At 37.7% G+C, this 24,375-nt stretch overlaps 1 protein-coding gene across 7 annotated transcripts in view; it reads right to left on the reverse strand.

Moving 5' to 3' along the window:
* Positions 1-24,375, reverse strand: part of sdccag8 (SHH signaling and ciliogenesis regulator sdccag8) — a 355,401-nt gene that overhangs the window by 257,901 nt on the left and 73,125 nt on the right. For all 7 annotated transcript variants that reach the window (XR_015758360.1, XR_015758359.1, XM_087991185.1 and 4 more), the window contains exons 11-12: positions 18,008-18,142; positions 2,421-2,537 (exon numbers count right to left, since the gene is read on the reverse strand). Coding sequence is in view for 5 of the 7 variants with exons in the window: in XM_087991185.1 (XP_087847311.1) it covers positions 2,421-2,537; positions 18,008-18,142 (252 nt within the window). In the remaining 2 variants the exon portion in view is untranslated. The remainder of the gene's footprint in view (positions 1-2,420; positions 2,538-18,007; positions 18,143-24,375) is intronic.

Raw genomic sequence — 24,375 nt, forward strand, 5'->3', positions numbered from 1 at the left:
ATTCACATGGATGAATTGTAAAATGAAGAGTACTGGGATTCCAAGGTTATTTCAAAGTGAAAATATTTCAAAATTGATTACTAACACCAAAAGAACAAAATATTTATTGGTACAAAATAAATTAGGAAAGGCAGTGGAGTATGACATCCATAGCTAAGTCACAGATCTTTCCACCAGTACCTAGCTGTACCCTAATTCCTTGCTCAAGCATCACAAGATTCTATGAATGAATGAGCAATTATGCAAAAACTGCAAACTTTGCACACAAATGATTTTAACAGTTTCACACTTTTCAATGTTAAAGTTTCTGAAGTAATCTGAAACTACACAGCAACTGTTACCATGAGTTGTTTCTCAATTTGAGACTGATGACTCTTCAAGGTTTCTTTCTTGAACCTTCAGGTGACCGGACAGACAGATTCCTATCCCACATTTTTTTTGATGCTTGGAGCAGGACATTCCATGTGGCAGTAGGATCTGGCGTGCAGGATTTGCTTCCTTTTCTTTCCTCTGTACTGCCACTCTGTGTCATCATCACGACTTTGGGACTCAGAATGCGGTGCTGTTTAACAGACAAGTTATCAATATTCTGACCAAGTGATAGCAAGCTTCTCATAGTCATTAAGGTCAGCCTCTGAGTGTCTTTGAAGCATTTTCTTTTTGTTCTTCTGGAATGTTACACATTTGGGAGTTGAGAGAACAGGACCTATCAGGAGACAGGCTTTTCAGCCATCTGGATATGGTGCCCAGTCCAGTGAGTTGCAGTTTTGCTCCAATGCTCTTGGACCTGGTTTCAAGAAGGTCATTGGTGTTTATTCAACGGTTCTTCCATTAAATTTGAAGGATGCAGCTGAGACATTGCTGGTGAAATTTCCTCACTGCTTATAAATGCTGATAATAGTTCTTGGTTTCACAGCAGTACAGAACACAGTGACAACTGCTCTCAACACTAGAACTGTAGTCGACATGCAGAGCTCTTCATTGTCAAACACTCAACAACAAAGACCTTAGTATCACAACATATTCCCATGAATTTACTGAATTTTATGCCCGTATATTTGTAAGCAATTCTTTTGTTTAAAAAAAATAAGCTCCAACTACACGAATGAACGATGCAATGTCAGTACAATGCAATATTCCTAACTACATTTTTTATTAATTTAAATATATCTTCCTTTTTAGCTTCTCATTTCAGCCCTTACATTTTTCGTACCTATTTTTGTTGTTTAGTTCTCCAATATGCAGTTTTATTCTATTTAAATTCCTCAAGTGTTTTCCCTGATTGTTTATTTTTCCCATATAACACTGTGCTTTCTAACTTAATTAATGGTTCACTCTAGATTTGAAGATACACAAAAAAAACTGAGAGTGTAACTATTAGCATAGACTGACGTCACAAGAATGTGTAGTAGTATCACTCACCTTTCCTCTCTGTCAATCCTGATTTGTACAGACTTCATTTACTGTCTTCTTAGGTCCTCAGAGGTCAAAGTCCCTTACTGATAAACACATAGGCAACAAGAAGTCCAACCTCACAACACTGTGATTATTGAGTCAGCTCAACTTGTCAGTGGTCATTTTGCAACATTATGTATTTGTTTGCAATACCATTTTAAACTGATCCAAAAGGACAAGTTTATTATCTACCATTGGAAAGGAAATTTAAAATTATTGATCAATTATAAATATTAGATAGATCAGAACAATGAAAACTGCTCATGTCGTTTGAAATAAAACATCTGATAATCGCATTAATTTCTGCATATTGCAAACTGATGGTATGCAGCACACTTGAGATAATTTTAGAGCACATTGCTGTCACAGTTGTCACCAACCTAAAAGCCACATATTTCAATATTTTAAAGACAACTAAAGCTGATTGAGACCTAAATCAAAGGAAAATGGGCCTTAGCCCAAAATAATCAAACCAATTAAAAGTACATTAGCTGGGATATATGGTCCATTCATTCTGAAAAACATTAAGTAAAGCAACGTGAGTACTAAACTATAAATATCATTAAGATACATCAGAGCATTTAAATCCTTTGTAATGTCAGATGCAGAGATGACAAGCTACCCATGTTCATGGGAAAACCAACAGATATTACCACATTTTTGGAGGATTAGAACTTTACAAATTATTGGCTGAAAGGAAACAAATAACAACAAACACTTTTCACTGATATTACTGACAGTTCAGAAACACCGCAAAGTAAGGCCCATTGAAGCTCAAGCCTGACAATATTTCTGGGCCTTACACCACTAGAATTTCAATCTATAACTATGATGGCACAAAGTCATTATTTCACATTTTGTTATATTCTTAGTTCTCTTCCCCGACTCACCACCTCCCACAACTTTCTGAATCCTATTTACCTCTCAGGAAACAGTTCCCACATTTGTCACTTAGAGACTCCTACCTGTTCTCGGAGTTCAAATTCTCGTAACATTTTTGTTTTGTATTCCTTGAACTCCTTTTCAGCCTCTTCTTTCTTGATTTTCACTTCATTCAGCTGGTAGCGCAGTTCACCAGATTCCTAAAGGTTAAAGAGTCAATTGTTCATCTGTGAATTCCATTGATTTCTCAATACTGTATTCATTACAGTTTTTACATTCACAAAATGGCCTCATAGTGCCACCCAGAGCATATTAAAGGAAATTTCCTAGAGCGTAAATTAACCAGATACCAAACCTCACAGGCAGAATAGCATTTTTGAAGATTAATTTTGAAGTCAAAGCATTGACCACACAACTTTGAGATCTAATTGATTTTAACCCAGTCTGGTCTGCAAATTAACATCCAACAGGAATATTATTCAAAGGTATCTCTGCAAAAAAGATTAGGAACAAACACAACTTGTGCAAATCAATAGAGATCATAATGCTTTGGAAAACTGTAAAAGATCAGGCATAGAGTAGAATATGGCAGAAATACCCAGCAGATCAAGAAACATCAGTGGAGAAAACAGATTTCATGAGTTCACCCACGTCCTCCTGTCACATACCAATGTCCACCCACATATCTCCCGCTCCCTTCCCATTTACTTAGCCTCCATCCAGTCTATCCATTCATTCATTCATTTTCTCACCAACATTCTGACATTCATCCATTCACTAACATTTATACTGGTTATTTCAATTTACATTATAAGAGTGGTCATGATGCTACGGTGCTTGTTTGAAGGCAACTGGGCTCTCCATTTCTTGAAAGACTGAACTGGCGAGAACTGCTGAGCAGCATTACGACAGGGCAAGGCTTGGGCAAAGTGACAGTCCAATAATGATTGTCGCTCATCTGAAGGTCTAGAGAAATGTTTCAGGTTTTTGACTTCTGTCAGTACCCCAAAGGGGTTAAAAAGTTATATTTTTTTAAAAAGTGCCATTACCCTGGAGTAGAGTAAAGGAAAATTTTGTTAAATGTCAACAAGTAGATGTTGCAGTTTTACATAGGCTCGAGGCTGACAAATTTTCACTTTGCAAAGCAATTTTAATAATGCACTGCTACAGTTATTTGTGTTCTCACTGCATGGATTAACACTGGACTGATGTCTTCCATGTTTTTCTCTGTCTGAGGCAAGCAGATGGGTGGTTAATTTTTACCCTATTTTGTACAATTCATCAAATTTTGTAGGACACAGGACACATTTGGTGTGGAGTTAGGAATTAATGAAGTCTGCTATATATAGCATCTTGTAAAACAAATATCCAATGATTCACGTTATGTTTTCTATCTTTTCACCCAGTTCATAGTTCATGGCAGATATTGGTACCATTGTTTAATGGCATCTCAATGAATGCTTGGCTGAATTCCATCTCCACTAATAGATTCAGCTCACCAGGGGTTGTTGGAATAACTGTTAAGGAGATTGAGAGCTTGGTTTATTGAAAGATTTACAAGTAGTTAAGAGGATTATGGTATTTTAACAGATTTTTGAAGACTTTTTGTTTTGATAAATTTACAAGCTTCATGGAGTCACCAAATCTTTGAAGATAATATGGCTCACACCAGCTCAGACATGTCAGACAAATTCAAAATATGTTGACAACATTACATCATAATAGAATACATCATAATATGGTTACACTACATTATTTGCTGATGGGGCTTTGCTTAGAAATAAGTACAATTAAATTGAACAGCGTTGTGAAAGTACAACTAAGTACATTATCCATTGGGTGATATGCTATTCTGCAATAAATAACATGGAAAATCAGATTTGACTGTGCATGTTTTCCCCCTTTGCATTCATTTCCCTTTTGGTCCTGCTGCCAATTAGTTTAAATCTCTGACCTTCCTTTTATTGTTTTTATGAATGTTGGAATGCTTAGTATGGAATACTTGAAAGTAGGTTACACATATAATTTCTGCTTTTTTCTTTCTAAGTGTTGGAAAATTCATTTGTCATAAACATATATGAAAACACAAATCAAGATCAGTGCCAATACGGATTGTTTCAGGCCAAATTTGCCCTTCACACAGGTTGATCACCCTTTCACACTACTTTTCAAGCACAGGTTCTGAAATAAAACTATAAATTGTTCAAATTTGAACAGAGAGAATATTTTGTTTATAATCATGTTTTACTTCTCACTTGCAATTCTCAAACACTACAAGGGATTGTCAGACTAAATGACTTCCTACAAATGTATCCGTAATGTTGTTATTCAGAATTTACTTCTCTAAATTATACAGCAATATTGTGAAGACTTCATAAATTCACAGAATCACACAGCCCTCAAGGTTCCAATTTGTCCCATCAGGCTTTCCCAGTTTTTAGAAAGAGGTAACGAATTGCAATTTTCCCTCTAGCCTCCAATATTTTGTGCATGCCGATTGGCATCGGCTTGCTGATTGCAGTATTGTGTTCCAATTCCAGAAGTCGCTGCCATGCATGGGCCTTGGAGGCCTGCACAGCCGGTAGGAAAATTAGAGGAAGTGCTGCCAGTTAGTCCCCATCATCTGCCATTTCCCTAGAGCTCTGCAAAACTTCCCCCTTCAAATGTTCACCAAACATATTTTTAAAAATTAAAGTTGAATCTTTTTCCACCATACATTCTGGGTTTGAATTCTACAACAAAATGAAGCATTACACAAAAATGATTTTTCTCATTTTATCTCTGGGTCTTTTTCTTAATTATTGTCAATCTAGGTCCTCTGAACTTTCTGACAGTGGAGTTCAAACCACTTGTTTGATCAACTCAATCAAATCATTCATAACTTTTTTCAATTCATATTTCCCCTTTCCTTTCTCTGTTTTAGAAAGTTCACACTAATTTCTACGATCTCTCCATATACTGAAGTTCTACATCCCTCTTACCATTCTAGAAAGTCATTGCAAGCTATCTTAAGGCCTTCACACCATTCCTACAAGTTGGTGTTTAAAATTAGACACAATATTGCAGCTAGAGTCCAGTACACATTTTATAAAGGTTCATGTCATCCATCCATCCAATATTCATAAAGTTTCTGCTCCATAGCTCTCTGTGGCAAGGTGTCTGAAAGACTTACAACCTTCTGAGAGAATAAATTCCCCCTCACCTCAGTCTTAAATTTGCTCCCCCTTATTCTGAGACTATGCCCTCTGGTCCTGGACTCTCATTGAGGGGAAACATCCTCTCAGCACTCTGTCAAGCCCTTTAAAAATCCTGTATATTTTAATGAGATCACCTGTCATTCTTCTAAACCCCAGTGAGTAGAGTTCCAAACTGCTTAGCCCTTGTTCATAAAATAATTCCTCCATACAGTTTCAGTAAGACTTTCCTATTCTTATAATCCAACCCCCTTGAAATAAAGGCCAACATTTGATTCACATTCCTGATTACTTGCTGCACCTGCTGCTGTATTTCTGTATTTTACATGTAGGCGCCCACAAATCCCTTTGTGTTGCAGTTTTCTGCAGATTTTCCCATCTAAATAGTACTGTTCTTCTGTTCTCCTTTTCAAAATGAACTTCACATTTTCCCACATTATACTCCATTTGCCAACTTTTTTTCCCACATACCTAACCTATCAATATCTCTCTGTAAACCATTTGTAACCCTCTCATAACCTGCCTTATTTTTGTGTCATCTGCGAATTTGGCTACAGATTTGCTTCCTTCCTCCAAGGCTTTTATTTTGTAAACAGTTGTTGTCCCAAAACTGATTCCAATGGAATTCCACTGATTGCCAAACTGAAAAATAACCTCTAATCCCAACTCACTGTTTCCCACTTATTAGCCAATTCACTATCTATGCCAAAATATGTCATCTGACACCATGTACTCTTATTTTATGAGTAGCCTTTTATGAAGTACTTTGTCAAATGCCTTCTGGAATATAACACATCTCGCAAGGTTTATGAAGGTTTGTAGCTCAGGTTGTGATTTAGGGTGTAGGTTTGTTCGCTGAGCTGTAGGTTTGATATCCAGACGTTTCATTACCTGGCCAGGTAATGAAAAGTCTGGATATCAAACCTACAGCTCAGCGAGCAAACCTACACCCTATATAACACATCTACTGGTTTTCCTCTATCCATTCTGGTTGAGAAATCCTTGAAAAACTCTAGTAAATCAGTCAGACATGATTTATCTTTCATGAAGCCATGCTGACTCTGCTTGGTTAGATGATGATTTGCCAAATATACTGCTATTACTTCCTTATTAATTGATTCCAACAATTTTCCAAAAATAGATGGGCTAATGGTCTATAGTTAACTTACTTATTGCCTCCTTCCCCTTTGAATAAAGGTGTCAAATTTTTCCAGTACTTCTCCGGAATCAAAGGAACGTTGTAAAATTACAACCAATGTATCCAATACCTCTGTAGCTACTTCTTTTAGGATCCTAGGATGCAACTCATCAGGATCAGGATCTGGCAATCATAGACTGGGAGAAGCTACTTGCAGGTAAGTCTACGTTTGGAAAGTGGGAAACTGGGAGTCTTTCAAAAGTAGTATAGTGAGAGTTCAGGGCCAGCATGTTGCTGTGAGAGTGAAGGACAAGGGCGAGAAGTCCAGGGAACCCTGGATGTCAAGGAAAATCAAAAGTTTGATAAAGAAAAAGAAGGAAACATATGTCAGGAGCAATATTTTAAAAACAGGGGAGGCCCTTCATAAGGTTAAGAGTTTGCAGGGGGTTGCTTAAAAAGGAAATTAGAAGATGCAATGAATTAACTTCGTAGGATGGGATCAAGGAAAATCCCAAGGCTTTTTAATGAGTATATTAAGAGTAGATTAGATTACTTACAGTGTGGAAACAGGCCCTTCGGCCCAACAAGTCCACACCAACCTGCCGAAGCGCAACCACCCAGACCCATTCCACTACATTTACATCTTCACATAACACTATGGGCAATTTAGCATGGCCAATTCACCTAACTTGTACATTTTTGGATTGTGGGAAGAAACCAGAGCACCCGGAGGTAACCCACGCAGACATGGGGAGAATGTGCAACAAGAGGATTACCAGGGTAAAAGTGGATCCCTATTAGAGATCAAAGTAGCAACCTGTGTATGGAGCCAGTGGATGTGGATGACATCTTAAGTTTTCAAAAAGGAGAAATAAATTGAAGCTGGAAGATTCTGTGATGATGAGGTTTTAGAATACATTAAGATTAATACGAAATGGTAGAAATCCTCAGCCTGCTTCAGAAGGCAAGGGATTGCTGAGGCCCTGGCAGAGATATTTATCACTTCACTGGCCACAGATGAAGTGCCAGATGACTGGAGGATAAATAATGCAGTTCCTTTGTTCAAGGAGTAGACAAAGTAAATACAGACCAGTTCGTCTGACGTCAGTGGTAGGGAAATGATTGGAAAAAAATTCTGAGGGACATGATTAATCAAACTTGGAAAGGTAGTGACTGATTAGGGTACGTCAGCATAGATTTGTTAGAGGGCGATCTTGACTGACTAATTAACTGGAAAGATGACTAAATATATTGATGAGGATCATGTAGTTGATGTGGTTTACATGGACTTCAGTAAGGCCTTTGATAAAGTCCCACATGGAAGGTTGGTCCAAAAGCGAAGAGTCCACAGGATACAAGGCAAGTTGGCCAACTGGATCCAAAATTAGCTTACAATTAAAAGACAAAGGGTGATGGAGTTTTTTTTTAATTGAAAGCCTGTGACAAGCAGTGTACCACAGGGCCTGGTGCTGGGATCCTTGCCTTTTGATATGTACATTAACTTGGATGTGAATTTGCAGATGACATGAACATTAGTGCTGTTGTTGATACTGAGGAAGATGGTGTCAGGCTACAGTCTGATATTGAACAGCTGTTAATTGGACAGAACAGCAGCAGATAGAATTTAATCCTAATAAGTGTTGAGGTGATGCATTTTAGGAGGTATAATAAGGGAAGGATATACACAATGAATGGTAAGTCCCTAGGGAGTACTGAGAAACTGAATACTGAGGGGCGGGATTTGGTTGAGGTATATAAAAGTATGAGAGGCATAGACAGAGTAGATCGCGAGAATCTCTTCCCCATGGCAGACATTTCTCAGACCAGAAGTCATAAGTTTAAGATGAGAAGTAAGTGGATTAGAGCAGATCTGAGAAAGGGTGATAAACATTTGGAGAGTGTTTGGAGTCCAAGAGAGTGATGTAGGTAACTTTTAAGAGATCAATGAATCAGTACTTAAAATGCATGGGAATAGTAGGCTATGGACCAAGTACAGGTAAATGGGATTCGTGTAGTTTGGTGTTTTTTTTTGGGTGACATGGATATCAGCAACCGTGCTGAAAGTGACATGATGTATTTCGCAATTAATTTTGTTTCTTTGTGGTTTTTCCATTACAGGCAATAAATACAGGCTTTGGCCTGTATTTATTGTCGGTTCCTAATTGCTCTTGTGGTAGTGGAATACCAGAAGAAGGAAACTTACTAAAATACAGTTACTAAGCCCAGCTCCTGCAGAGCTTATTGACTCTAAAAGGCCTCTACAGAGCCAGTGGACAATGTGAAATGTAGTTATCTTAATCCACTGCTCAGATGTTATGGGACTTAAGCCTGAACCCTCTAGTCCAGAGGCAAGGACCACTGTTGCAGGTAAGTACCTGCCCGGAAGAATAGGGAATTTGTCTATGTAGTGCTTGACAATGACAATTATAAGTGATTGACAGCTACTTTGTCCAGTTAGTATTTTCCAGTGAGGAAGTGCATTCTAAGGAAGGGTCACTGGACCCAAAATGTTAACTCTGATTTCTCTCCACAGATACTTCCAGACCTCCTGAGCTTTTCAAGCAATTTCTGCTTTTGTTTCAGATTTCCAGCATCAGCAGCTCTTTTGGTTTTTAATATATTCCAGTGGCTGGTTTCTAACTAACCAGAAAAAGAGGCAAACTATTTGAAAATAACACTTTAAAAAAAAGAAAAACTGGTATGGTTTGTTAAAAATAATTATATTAAGACATTCTCTGGCATGTCTTTGCTTAGCCTGTCCCAGGATAGATGTGTTGTCCCAGTCGAATTGGTGGGTTTTTTTTTCATTCGTGTATTACAAAAAACAAAAAAAACCCACCAATTTGACTGGGACAACACATCTATCCTGGGACAGGCTAAGCAAAGACATGCCAGAGAATTCCTAGAGGCCTGGCACTCCAACCACAATGTCATAAACATACACATAGATCTAGATACCATCTATCAACCCCTCAGAAAACGAACAGGAAATGACATTACCACAAACCCCAGGAAGCCCATCCAGGGCAAACATATAAATAGAAAGCAGGAGACAACAGCTTTGTTTCACTTGGAGGTCGCCATTGATGATGTTACCTAGCCAGGTAATGAAACGTCTGGATATCAAACCTACAGCTTAGCGAGCAAATCTATACCCTATTCCTTTCTTCTGTACTCAAACTTTCTTACAGTAAAGGCCAACAGACCATTTGGCCTCCCATCTACTTGCTTTCCATCCCCAAAGTGTAATTTATCAAAATCTCTTTTTTAAATTTTCCCAATTTATCATCTTAAGTAATACTCTGATAATCTATTTTTCCTATCAAAGTGGACAACATCGCATATATCCATGTTATACTGCATCAGCCATGCATTTTCACAATCGCTAAAGACGTCTAAATTCCCTTTCTACATCCTCCTTATTATGCTCACTCCTACCTAGTTTTGTGTCATCAACAAACTTGGAACTATTGCCCTCAATTCCATCCATCGTCCAAATGGTTGATGTACATGGTAAATTCTTAGGGCCTAAGCACTGATCCCTGCTGTACCCCACTTGTGACCACTTTCCACTATGAAAAGTACCCTCTTATTTCTACTGTTTCTTATCTACTGTCCAATTCTCAATCCATGCTAGTATAATTGAATGTGCCTTCCTCATCTGTACCTGTTTAACAACTTTCTGTGATTTGTGCGTGTACCAGGACACCCATATCCTCTGTACCACCAAGTCCTACAATCTCTCTTCACTTGACTTGTATACTGCTTTTCTATTTCTCCTACCAAAATGAACACATACACATTTACCCACATTTTGTTTCATCTGACAAATGTTTGACCACTTAACCTATCAATGTACCTCTGTAGATTCTCTGCCTCCTCTTAACAACTTAGTTTCCTTCTAATCTTGGCATCATTGGTAAATTTAGCTACCACACATTTGGTACACTTATCAAAACACTGATACTGATTTTAAATAGTTGAGGTCCCAGCACTAATTTCCTATGGTACTCTATTAGTTATAGCTTAATGACCTGAAAATGACTCATTTCATCCGACTCGGTGCTTCCTATTAGCTAACCACGTTAATGTCACCTGCTACACCATGTGCTCTTATCTTGTGTAGCACCTTATCAAATACCTATAAGTTATATAAATAGAATATATATGAAAATCTACATATTACAATATTAATTAATTAGATTAAGTACAGAATATTTACAATAATTGAAACTTAAATTTAATTTTTAATGTATGGTTTCATGACTCCTCTCCACAATAGACTGTTCAATAATTGACCTGTTGATGAACTGATAAATGATGATTTTATAATCTTGTCTTATCCTTTCTAGCCGATCAGAGAATAGAGGAATGCTACTAATTAAAATTGGTGGGCAGTGGAGAAAGATTTTCATCATTGTTAACATTTAACTAAATTACCATTGGTGAGATGGTTTGGAAAACGGTCAGACAAAAAAACTGTTTTTACCTTCATGTGTCATATGAAACTTATGATGGAGGCAATTCAATTAATGGACCCTTGTAAAATTCCACAGGACCTTAGTTTGTGAACCACTGATAGCAAGATATTAAACTGCTAACTTTATAATGTCAATAGACAACTAATACTCCAGCCTGTACTATTGTTTCGCTGACAAATGAGGCAGCAAATTTGTGCACCAGAAAATCCTGCAAACAAGAATTAGATAAATAACCAGCGAATCTGTGTTTGGCAGGATTGAGCTGGATGGATCAATACAGGCCAAAATTACAGAAGAACTATGCTCTTTAAAAACATTTAGTGGTTCTTTTACATCCATTCAAAGAGACTGACTGGGCTGACAAAGTACTACTTGTATCAGGTGCAGTTTAAAATAACAGTCCAAATGCAGCACGTTCTCAGTGCCAGCCTAGATGATGTACTTAAGTTTTGGAATTTGTCTTAAACCTACAATCTGAGTCGAGAACGTTATCACTAAATGAAAGTCAAGTACATTATTATTTGGAGATATGAGGTTAGAAATAATACTTGAGATCCAAGCCAATATAATGGAGAACATTACTCTGGAATGAACAAAAAAAAAAGTCCTTATTGACAACATCTGTCCTAATTAGGCTTTCAATGTGTTGAACTTACAGGCACTATGTATTATGATTGACAGCAATGATGAACACGGAGTCATCATTACTCTGCCCACTCTCATGGCTATGTGCTGGAGGATGAAGGTAGGTTGTGCTTACAAATGAACACTTATGTGAATTGAAGCTCTGCTAGTCACCTGCCTTTAACAGACACAGATCAGTTTTTTTTTCCATCCAAGATGTGGTGACAGGACAGTCAACTTCTTTGTATTAATCACTTGAACTTTGAGACACGACTGAACTGCCAAAGGGGTTTTAAAAGGGCAGGATGCAATGTGTGCTTTGTACCAGCGGCAGTTGTGCAAATAAATGTTGAGGGGAAGCCACATCTTGGAGATCTGCCTTCTCAGTGCTACATTCACTGGCAGCTTTATGATTTTATTTTGGCATGAGAGCAAAGATCTTAGAACATTTTACTGGCAACATAATGCACATCAGTCATCTTAATCCTTTCTTGAAAACCATATCCTCTAGCACTAGTCTTGCTCATCCTCACTGGATTAACTACACAAAATGAAATTTCCTTAATAGTTCTGAAGATTAAAGAACAAAAAGAACTCAAAGAACAAAACCTTTCCCAGCTGTCATGAAGGGAGTATATTAGACCACCCATTTGAATCACTTCAGCAGGTTTAGTAGTTGAATTGCCAATAGTCTTATACAGTGTGTTGTCCATAGTTCTGTCCTGTGTATAAATCTATTCTTTCTTCCAGATGGTTACGCTCACAGTAAGGGGGTTGCATGATTCGTCAATGAAGGAATTTATCAATGAAGCTGATGAATGTAAATGGAATTAACTATGTGTACAAAAATCAACAGGCTGCACAGCAGGCATACAGATATGCACAGTTTCCAAATGTAAAGAGTTCTTGGGGAAAAAAATCCCAAAGATAACTTAGAAGTCACAGCGAATGCAATTCAACTTACATTGGAAACTAGGACAGAATAATCAGTGAAATGTGAAGGTGTGCTCAAAGACTCCAGGCCAGTTAGAAATTAGGCGATGCAAGCCTAAATTGTGGAGGCAGTGCAAACCCTTCTACTCCTTTCTGGATCAAGATTGTCAGATTGTGGGGTCAGCAGTAAAGTGATGGCACTTACTACTAACCTCAAAATATAGTGATCACTGTGGCACAAGTTTCCCATTTCCCAGCATTAATTTGATCCTGGCGATAAATACACAGGTTATATCTAACGTTCAGCAATGGAAGATTAGGCATGATAAATTACAAAACTGAAAATTCAATCCTTATTTAGATTATTTTAGATACTTTAGACAAAATGGCACAATTAGTTTGAATTTCATCTGTTGCCCTTATTTTACATACTCACATGTATGCATTATAGTTGCAGCAGCTTTTACAATGTTGATTACTTCTTTGTACTGATCATAATTTGACAATTGTTTTTGGTCATCCTATCCATATATCAATTTTATTATTAGCTGTTGTCATTAAAAATTTATTTCCATAATTACTACATCATTTGAAACTTAATAGGCTGTTCTATCTCCCACCAGAAATCACCACATTAGTGGCAATACAATACCAATAAAGTACATCTAAAGAATATAATTTTTTTCTCTCCTTTTTACTTTGGATTTGAGGTATCTGAAAGAAATGTGCAGTGAAATGCAAACCAAAGCAATCTCCAATTTCATTCCCTCTGTCAATGAAAATGAACCATTAATGATTTAAAATGTACATTTGTTTGACAGAAACAAATGCCTCAAAATGTTCAAAAGGTAAAATAACATGTCTTAGTACAATCAAGATAAGGTTTTGAAGGATAAATCAATATTATCTCCCAAGTAAAAATGGACATCAACCCATATATGATACTCAGAAAATTTAACTCAAATTAGATGTCTTCTTCCTTTATGTTACCAGATAGTTAAGTTTTATTGGGCGTGGGGCTGGCAGCAAGCATTATAGCCTTCAGCGGCCACTTCCTTATACCCCATTTCCTTCCCTAATTGGCCCAAGGTTGGAGCACATGGAAAACCCCCACCTAGTAGATTGATTTCCTGATGGGAAACCAGGACAATAGCTTCTCTTACTAGGTTGGAAGGCAGGTAATCAGGCTGGTGGCAAGTTGAGGCCCTGGAGTGGCTATTACTAGGCCTTACTTGCTGGCAAGCTGAGATGGTAAACCTTTTCATTCAGCACTTAATTATGGAGTTGGCAAGAAGGAGACACGTATCTCTCTGGGCCAAAGTGCCCAATTATTTGCTTGTCTCACCATCTTCCTCACAAATGTCAGGGAGGGGAGAATTGTACACAAGTCCACAGCTAAAATACATTGTAAAAGGAACCAGTGGCTCATGTAGAACAAATATGCACAACACAAATAATTACACACGAATCTATGCATTGTAGTTAGTAGATTCCAGTTAATGATTGTTATTTCATACTTAAATAAATATTGCTGTATCAGGCCCATACTCTCCACCAACAGCATGACCAACTACAATTTTGAAAATATTTGCTAAATTTCAATTCCTGGATAAAGGGAATTGCTGGATTAAAAGAACTGCACTATAGCATTTCCATCACCATTCTGGAAGATTAAAGTGCATGAGAACGATCATGGGATACTGTCCATGGATTTGATCAGTAGATAATTGGTCTTTGGAAATTTAAATAAATACAAATGAGCCCAGGATGCAATACGCGAAAAAGGTCAAGAATTAGACATACGAGCTAACAGCATTCATTTTTTGAACTGCTGTAAAGCACCTCAAGCAGCCTGTGTCATCGGTAATGTATTGCCCTCTAGTGGTTGTTTATAGATCAAGCACCCAAATTGGATTAAAACAGTTTCAGGGCAAATATTTTCATAATAGAGTCTTTAATATTTTTGTGATATATTTCCAGGTATATTTGTCAGGTAATATAACAAAATTAATAATAAGCATGAAAGCTTTCACTACTGCTAAAAAATGTACACCACAGCAAATGAAGACACGAGGTCATCAATCACTGGCAGCTAAACACTGTGGTTCGTGTTAACTAAAATATTAACGTAGGTCTGTGTAAAAGGCAGTGGGAGTTGGGGTTTCTACACAGCTTAGTACAACAATAATGAATTATTTCTGATGCAGTATTTCTATTTACCTTGCTATGCTGTTTATTGGAGAAATTTGCAAGAATTATCTGAGATATTTATAACTACAAAAATGATTTATGAATTTTGAATTTTCAAATATAAAGAAAGTGCTTCTCATCTTTACATTCAATTTCTTGTTTCTGACACAGTCAACTCTAAAAAGTGGTCAAATCATCAGTGAAAAGAGCTCTAACCAATTCCAACTATAACCTGGAGATGTCACAACTATAGGATAAATGATGCATTATTATTCATCCTTCAGGCTTCACAGCATGCTCAGCCACCTCAAGGATGTGGTTACTCAGACAAACAAAGAAGCATCAGTCATGAATGTGGCCCAGAATACACCAAAGACAAAAGGCAAAGCACAGATATCATCAGCAAACACAAAAGAAATCATCTCTGCCCATCATTTCTCAAATGGAAATTGTCAGTTCAAGAGGAAAAATGTGAAGTGCATAATTATAATGTGCTAACTACAAAGCAGGGACAATGAAAATCAAAGGGAGGAGGGGAAAAGTTGTTTGGAGAAGGAATATTTCAAAAGTGATGTAGAATATGTAAAACACAAATTTTTAAAGTTTAGTGACAGTTTTAAAACACTAAGATGCTGTTCTGTTTGATGTTTGAAATGGTGTGGTCAGATGCAATTCAAAATACTTCAGATGGCCAGTTTTATTTTCAGGCATTAAGTGAAAATATGGATATCTTTCGAATTAACAGTATGAGCTGAGTATTTGTAAAGGGGCAGTAAATTTAAGTTTGAAAGTTATGACCTGATATATTAACGTCTTTCTCTTTCTGCCAGACCTAGACCGAATTTTCTGCATTTTCTTGACCTATTAATTATGGAGAATCTGATATCTACAGTAAAACCAATAAATTGTGCAGTTTATGTGAAGTCATAGTTTACTTGCTTAATGCCAAAGGAACCTGGTGTCTTTCTCTCCACCATTTGCTCTACTCCTCCCCCCAGTTACAGCTAAATGTGTCCAATGGGAGCCTTTGCAATTTATATCAGTTTCAAGTCCAAAACTGTGTCACTAGTTTTAAGCTAGCAAACTGACAAAGGTATTAAAATGACTTTATTTCTCCAAGATTAGAGAAAAATTAGACATGTTTCTAATTGCTAAGCAGCAATTCCAGCTGAGGTGAAGACAGGGCTGAGCATGACTATATATAGTTTAATAAGAAATGTGACAGCATAAATTAAAATGTTGAATATTTAATAGAAAACAAAAGAGAATTAATCAGTGTTGCTTGAATTTGAACCAATTTGAACCAAAGACCAACACAGGTTCCAATTTTGTTCTCATCATAGAGTCATAGAGATGTACAGCAAGGAAACAGGCCTTTCCGTCCAACTCACCCATGCTGACTAGATATCCTAGATAAACCTAGCCCCATTTGCCAGATAGCCCTCTAAGCCCCTCCTACTCCTACACCTATCCAGATTCCTTTTAAATGTTGCAATTGTACCAGCCTCCACCACTTCCCTCTGGCAGCTCATTCCATACACTCTGTGTGAAATAGTTGCCCCTTTTAAATCTTTTCCATCTCACCTTAAACCTATGCCCTCTAGTTTTGGAGTGCCTACCTCAAGGAAAAGACCTTGGCTATTCACTCTACCCATGCCCCTCATGATTTTGTATACCTCTATAAGGTCACCCCTCAGCTCTGACGCTCCAGAGAAGATAGCCCCAGCCTATTCAGCCTCTCCCTACTGCTCAAACTGTCCAACCCTGGCAACATCCTTGTAAATCTTTTCCGAACTCTTTCATGTTTCGCAACATCCTTCCTATAGCAGGGAGACTAGACTTGCACACAGTATTCCAAAAGTAGCCTCACCATTTCTCAAATTATTTGTACCAAGAGCACAAAAGTTAGCAAAATGAACAGACAGAATGGCAGATGCAATTTAATTAAAAATGAAGCGCAACATAATAAAATTTGGGAGAATAAACTAAAAATGATAAGATTAGGGGGGCTCCAATAGTAATGTAGTAGTGTCCTTGCCTATGTACCAGAAGAAATGGGTTCATGACCTACCTGTCACAGAAGGTTGTCTGAACAGGTTGATTGAAAAATATATTTTGTGGTGGAGTCTGAAGTGTCCGTACCTCTAAACCAGAAGGCCCAGGTTCAAGTCCCACCTGCTCTAGATGTACCTCTGTATTCATTCACCAGATGAGAGAGAGCATTGATGGCTACGCCAGCACTTATTGCCCATCCCTAATTGCCCAGAGGGCAGTTAAGAATCAACCACATTGCTGGAATCATATGTAGGCCAGACCAGATAAGGACGGCTGTTTACTTACCTAAAGGACGTTAGTGAACCAGACTGGTTTTTCTTACTATCAGCAATTGATCATCATTAGACTCTTAATTCCAGATTTTTGTTTTAAAATAACATACCCTAACAAGTGCATTAGAACATATCTATAGTTAGGTAATGTAATAAAGGAAGTAAAATCGAATTTTAGATTTTATAAAGGGATCATTGAATACAGAATTTGAAAAAGTAATGAGCATTTAATCAAAACACAGATCAGGCTAATACTGTGCACTATTTTGGGACACCTGGTTATATTTAGCTGCTTTCCCAGTTCCTTTGTATTCTTATCTTCAGCTTTCTAAAATTAAATATTTATTTTTCTCCACATCATGGTGTGCATTTTCTTACTACAGATTACTGATGGACTAAAAATCACCAATAGCAGCATGATCCAAAATCTGCCATTTGACCGAAAGGTGTGCACCATCTGATTTCAATGGGAGGGCAAAGGGAAACACATAAACCAGCATTAACACAATCCAAAACATGAAATAGATCATTTGGAAGTAGATTCTTTATGAGAATGCCTATCAAGTAAAATAAATATTGGATATGATACTTGCCTGATGATAAATAGCAGCTAATACAATTAACTCGTTTGCATTCTATTTGCTTGATGACTATTTTTCCTTGAGAACTAAAGGAATGACCCACAATTTCCATAGCATCAATTTATGTATGGGGCAGGCACATTATTCACAGTCTAACATTATAAGATTTTGTGCCTAGTTTGGATCATTGTTGATTCTGTACCTTATTGATCTCCATCTCATGATTTATTAGCTTGTTCTGAGCTTCTTCCAATTGATTACACGCTGAATCCCTTTCTCTCACCAGCCTCTGCAACTGACCTTCAAGACAAGCAACATTTTCTGACAAACAGGTCACCTGTAAATAAACAGAATATCATGAATTTTAAACAAAAATGGAAAGGTTGGAAATACTCAGCAGTCTAGCTTCAGTTATGCAGAAAGAAAATTGTTTCATCAGACACCAAAGAATATGATAGGTGGTTAATTATACTTCCCAATAACCATGAGAAGTCAATAGGAATACTACTAAAAAGAACTTAAATTCTGTATATAGTAAAAACACCCCAAGACATTTTACTGGACCATTGAAAAAACACTTAGGACTGAACCACATGAATAGATATTAGAGTCGGTGACAAAAAGTCTCAACAAAGAGATAGGTTTTAAGGAATATCTTAAGTGATGTGAATGATTTTACTGTAACAAGTATTTGTGAAAATACAGTGAAAAGTGTTTTTTGTCGCCACAATCTGGGGCCATTTTGGATTGCAAAATGAATAAAAAGAAATCGCTTAAATTGAGCTTCATCTTCTGTTCAAATTGACAGAAAAGCAAACCAAAACATAGAATAAAAAAGCAGAAAAATAAAGAATTGATGTTCCACTTTACAGTCCTTCTTGTCAAGCACGGCTTTGGGTTTTCTTAAGGTCTCTGGGATCTCTGTAAGGTGTTCTGGTCTCCGGGTCGAAATGAATCCCCATTCCAAGTCTAGCTGATGCCCCAGATGAGGGGTTAAGAGATCAGGAATGGAGTTGCAGAGCTTAGGGCAGAGGTTCCCAAACTGCAATTGTAACCCTTCTGCAGGACTTTGGGATTGAGAGTTCCAAAGCAGCAATGGCAGCCACAGAACTCAGACTAAGTTTTCACTGCTGCAAAGCAACTTTAAATGTTTGTGTTAATTTTATATTGATGGATCAGGATTAATTATTTGGCCCAATTATTGCTACAAACAAAGCCTGCTAAGAGGTGTTTCATTACTTTTTTGGGATAAATCCAATAGTTTACATTGCTCCCCAAAACCCTGGTCAGCCACCTTGCCCCAGGCAACAACTGTCCTCCTGTAACCAAAAGAGAAAATGCTGGAAAATCTCAGCAGGTCTGGCAGCATCTGTAAGGAGAGATAAGAGCTGACGTTTCGAGTCTAACTGACCCTTTGTCAAAGCTGTCCTCCTGTAACAGAAAACAACTGTTGCCCTTGCATTTTTTACTGAGTTCACAGGAAGTTCAAGGCATTAAAATGGAGCCACATTGGGAAACTGTTTGGACAGCACTGCCCAAAAGTCTTGATAACTGAATGCGTGGTCATGGTAATGGTGGAATTATTAAAATGGGCATACTCAAAAGGTCAGTGCAGCATAGATGTTTTAACAAATACAGAACATAGAACATAGAACAGTACAACACAGGACAGGCCTTTTGGCTCATGATGTTGTGCCAATCATTTATCTTAATCTAAGATCAACCTAACCTACATACCCCTCAATTTACTGCCATCCATGTCCTTGTCCAGCAGTCGCTTAAATGTCCCTAATGTCTCCGAGTCTACTATCACCGTTGGCAGTGCATTTCACGCACCCATCACTTTCTGCGTAAAGAACCTACTGCTGACACCTTCCCATACCTTCCTCCAATCACCTTAAAATGATGACCCCGTGTGACAGCCATTTCTTCCCTGGGGAAAATTCTCTGGTTATCTACTCTATCTATGCCTCTCATTTCCTTGTACACATCTATCAAGTCACCTCTCTTCCTTCTTCTCTCCAGTGTGAAAAACCCGAGTTCACTCAACCTCTCTTCATAAGACGTGCTCACCGATCCAGGCAGCGTCCTGGCAAATCTACTCTGTCCCTCTTTAAAGTATCTACACCTTTCCTATAATGAGACGACCAGAACTGGACACAATATTCTAAGTGTGGTCTAACCAGGATTTTATAGAGCTGCAGCAAAACCTCGCGGCACTTAAACTCAATCCCCCTGTTAATGAAAGCCAAAATACCCTATGTCTTCTTAATAACCCTATCAACTTCGGTGGCAACTTTGAGGGATCTATGTACGTGGAACCCAAGGTCCTTCTGTTCCTCCACACTGCCAAGAATCCTACCTTTAATCCTGTATTCAGCATTCAAATTCGACCTTCCAAACTGAATGACTTCACACTTTTCCAGGTTACTTATCAGCCCAGTTCTGCATCCTGTCAATGTCCCATTGCAACCTCCAACAGCCCTCCATACTGTCCACAACTCCATCAACCTTTGTGTCATTGGCAAACTTACTAACCCACCCTTCCTCATTCAAGTCATTTATAAAAACCACAAAGACCTGCCCCTCACAAAGCCATGCTGACTATCTTTAATCAAACTTGGTTTTTCCAAATAGTCATAAATCCGATCTCTCAGAATCCTTTCCAGTACCTTGCTTACCACAAACATAAGACTGACTGGTCTCCTAATCCCTTTCTTGAACAGAGGGCAACATTTGCCTCCCTCAAATCATCCAGTATTTCTCCCGTGGAGAGTGAGGATGCAAAGATCATTGCCAGAGGCCCAGCAATCTCGTTCCTCACTTTCCGTAGCAACCTTGGATATATTTAGTCTGGCCCTGGGGACTTATCTATCTTGATGCTTCCAACATATCCACTTTCTTAATGTCAATCTGTTCAAGCCTACTAACATGGTTCATGGTGTTCTCACAATCAACAAAGTCCCTCTCTATAGTGAATACTGAAGCAAAAAAACTCATTTACGGCATCCCCTACCTCTTCAAACTCCAGGCACAAGTTCTCTCCAATATTCCTGATAGGCCCTATCATCTCTCTGATCATTCTCTTGTTCCTCACTTACGTGTAGAATGCCTTTGGACTTTCTCTTATCCCTCCCACCAAAACGTTATCGTGCCCCCCCCCCCCCCACCCCCAGCTCTCCTCATTCCATTTTTGAGTTCTTTCCTAGCTACCCTGTAATCCTTTAAAGCTAAGCCAGATCCTTGCTACTCCAACCTTAAATAAGCTTGCTTCTTCCTCTTGACGAGAAGTTTTTCTTCTCTTGTCATCCAAGGTTCTTTCACCTTATCATTCCTTGCCTGGCTTAGTGGGACGAAGTTATCCAACACTCGCAACAAGTGCTCCTTAAACAGCTTCCACATTTCTGTTGTGCATTTCCGGTAGAAAAATTGTTCCCAATTCATATTCCACAGCTTCTAAAAGCAGTATAATTTCCCCTCCCCCAATTAAATACCTCCCCAATACTGTTCCTATCCCTCTCCTTGGCTATGGTAAAGGTGAGGCAGTTGTGGTTGTAAGAGTTATAAGACTGGAGGAGAGGAGAGTTTGGGAGAGACAAGATCAGCATTATTTAGAAACAAAGATGAGAATTTTAAAATCAAGATTGCCAATATAAGTCAACAAGGATAGTTGTTGAGTATATGTTTTTTAGCCAGGTTATGTTGGAAGTGTCAAATCTAGAGGTAACAAAGGGAAGGATCAAAGTTCACTAAATTAGCTGAGGCATAAACAGAGTCAGTTGATGTTCAAGTGGCTGAAATGTGCCATCTTAGAGATGGAGTGGATATTTGCTCATTTCAGGGTCAAATATAACACCAAGATTGTGAACTCTCTGATGTTGCATCAGACAGTTGTCAGGAGAGAGATGGACTTGGTGTCAAGGGAATGGAATTTGTAGCTGCAACATAAACCATGACTCTGGTCTTCCCAATGTTTATTGGGGAAGTATGGGGTCCTTTAGTACTGAAATGTTGAACAAGCAGTCTTTGTTAAGCTTATAATCACATTGCTTAATATCTGCACGCCATATGCATGCATACTATAATCATGTTACATGTTTGTTGCTACAATAATGAGATAAGAAGCAGTGTTTGTGTTTTTTTTAAAACTCTAATCTTGACTCAAAGTAAATTCACATCTATTATGATGCATAAGCCAATAACCTGCAGAATAAGGATTAGCATGGTCATTTTTCTCTGGGTTTTGCTTTAGCTATCAAGGATTTTTTTGAAGTGGTAATTATTTCACCAAAACTATTCTAAGTAGCTAGTGGTGCTAGTGATTCAAGACTGATGTAGACTAGACAGAAGAACAAAACTGCATTAAAATCTATTGAACCACTCTTCAATACACGCAAGCTATTTCTGTAACTACATCCTTGGAAATGTCTAGACAGAGTGAAAATGCCCAAAATGCCAAGTGTCTATGCCCCTCAAAATATGTTACAAACACTTTTTCTTGCTTTCCAGGAAGAAATAAGCATAATTATTTAATACCTACCTTTATTTGCTTCTTTTCTAAATATTTGTCGGATGCCACCCAAAGACCAAACTAATTTAGCCTGTATAAGTCAAAAATTACTTGTACTCTCAAATAATCCTGTAAAGTTTGTGAAGCATGACCTCCTGCTTTGAAAATAAAATGACTATTTGAGACGTTGTCAAATTTTGATGAAAAATTACACTTCTTTCCTCCTTTTAGGGATATTCACTCAGCTTCATCAATTAAAAATGTAAGTAGAACAATTATAATCTGTTCATGAATATCATTGACAGAAACAAAAATAAACATCCTATCTTCAACTTTATTAGAAGCAAAGCTGAGTTTGAAACACAATCAAATCCATAACATGAAATACTATAACAGTCGGAAAACACTCAGCCCTAAAAGCTGTCTACCTGGGGAGCCCTGACTACTTCTCTTCCTCTAGTAAATACTACAGTGATATAATTACTCTACAGACATGATCTACCATTATACATCCCCTGGGTAAAAAAGAAGAACCAAACTAAGGGGAGATTCCTGCTGTGAACTCTCCAGCAACTTGCTCATACATCAATAGCAATCAAAAGCTGGCAAGCAGCCCTGCAGACAATTAGAGCCAGATTTATGGCATTACAAATAGAACAGGGAGTAGGAAAGTCAGAACTCTTGATTGAATTGACTAGATTGCCCTGTAGAGTTGGCAAACAAAAATCTTTTTTAAGTGATTACTTGTGGGAAGACAGCAGTAATGATACCCCCAATGATTCAGTGATCACATTGGATCATCAGTCAAGGTAGGAAGATTTGGCAAAGTGGAATAGGCAGACAGGGACAATATTTTGAATACAGTACAAGGTGTGGGCAGCTCAAAAGTTGGACCATTTGGAATTTATGGAAGATGGTGTTCAGGAGGCCAGCAGGAAGTGCATTGGAGAAATGTATTTTAGAATAACAATGTATGATTTATGCTTTAAGTGTTTAATCCAAAGAGTAAATAAGATGGCTTTGGTATTCAAGAATAAAAGCTTGTGAACTACATGATGTTCTCTTTGGTGAAGAATATCCAAGGGGCAGAACTAAAGGCGTGATTATTTTGAGTGAAACATTAACCATTATCCACATATCTCAAAGCCATGACATTGGCATAACATTCTTAAGAATTCTTAAGAGTAAAACATTTCAATTGTTGATTTATTTGAGGAAGTATTTAATTTGAAATTTGCCTTGTAGCTGAACAAAAAAGCTTATCTAGGCCACTAAAACGATAAATGTCTTATGTCTCCAGCAAATAGCTACAAAAGACATTCATAACTTATTTCAGAGGATCAATTGGATATCAACAAAGTAACATAAAAGTTGGAAGTTAGTCAATAAAGAGTTTGGAATAAATTCTTTGAAAGCTACATCAATAATTTCACATTACACGTGTAATGTGCAAAGTAAATGCACACTTATTTCATGCATCTTGTATGAAATTGTTATTTTGCTCCAGAACCTTTACTAAATTATTCAGTATACAATAGGTACATTAAGGTTTTTAAACTAGTTTGAGATTGCAATGATTATTAAAACCTGTACAAATTTACATTCAAGCCAGCAATACAATTCATTTAGAAGTGAGAGAGGACAAGTAACTGTAATACAGTTATAAATTTTCACAGCCCCGAAAGGTAAATTGTTTCGAGCCTAAAGTTTGCATTTCTTGGTCAATAATTCCTTTTAAAGAAATTGTCTCAAAATAAATTTACAATCAATAGGATAGAACTTGGCCCATAAGCTTTCAATTGCATCAGTTCACACCGTGCTAATATTACATGGAGGCAGTGGCCCAACCCAGCAGCTATAAAGTCAGGGCAAGTCCTACACTATCAAATCTGGAAGGCTTTACCATATTGTTGCCAGCTAGTTAGTTGTCTAAAGTCACAGCTTCCACCCACATGTAACAGGATGCTCTATCTCCAGATGGCAACTACTGGGGCTGCAGTCAATCCATCAGCAGAAGCTTTGCTGGTAGGTCAAATTTGAGCTAAATGGGGCAGCCATGC

The sequence above is a fragment of the Chiloscyllium plagiosum genome, unplaced genomic scaffold, assembly GCF_037043375.1.
Source record: "Chiloscyllium plagiosum isolate Xiang-an unplaced genomic scaffold, Cpla_swu_hap1 HiC_scaffold_10, whole genome shotgun sequence".
Classification (NCBI taxonomy): domain Eukaryota; kingdom Metazoa; phylum Chordata; class Chondrichthyes; order Orectolobiformes; family Hemiscylliidae; genus Chiloscyllium; species Chiloscyllium plagiosum.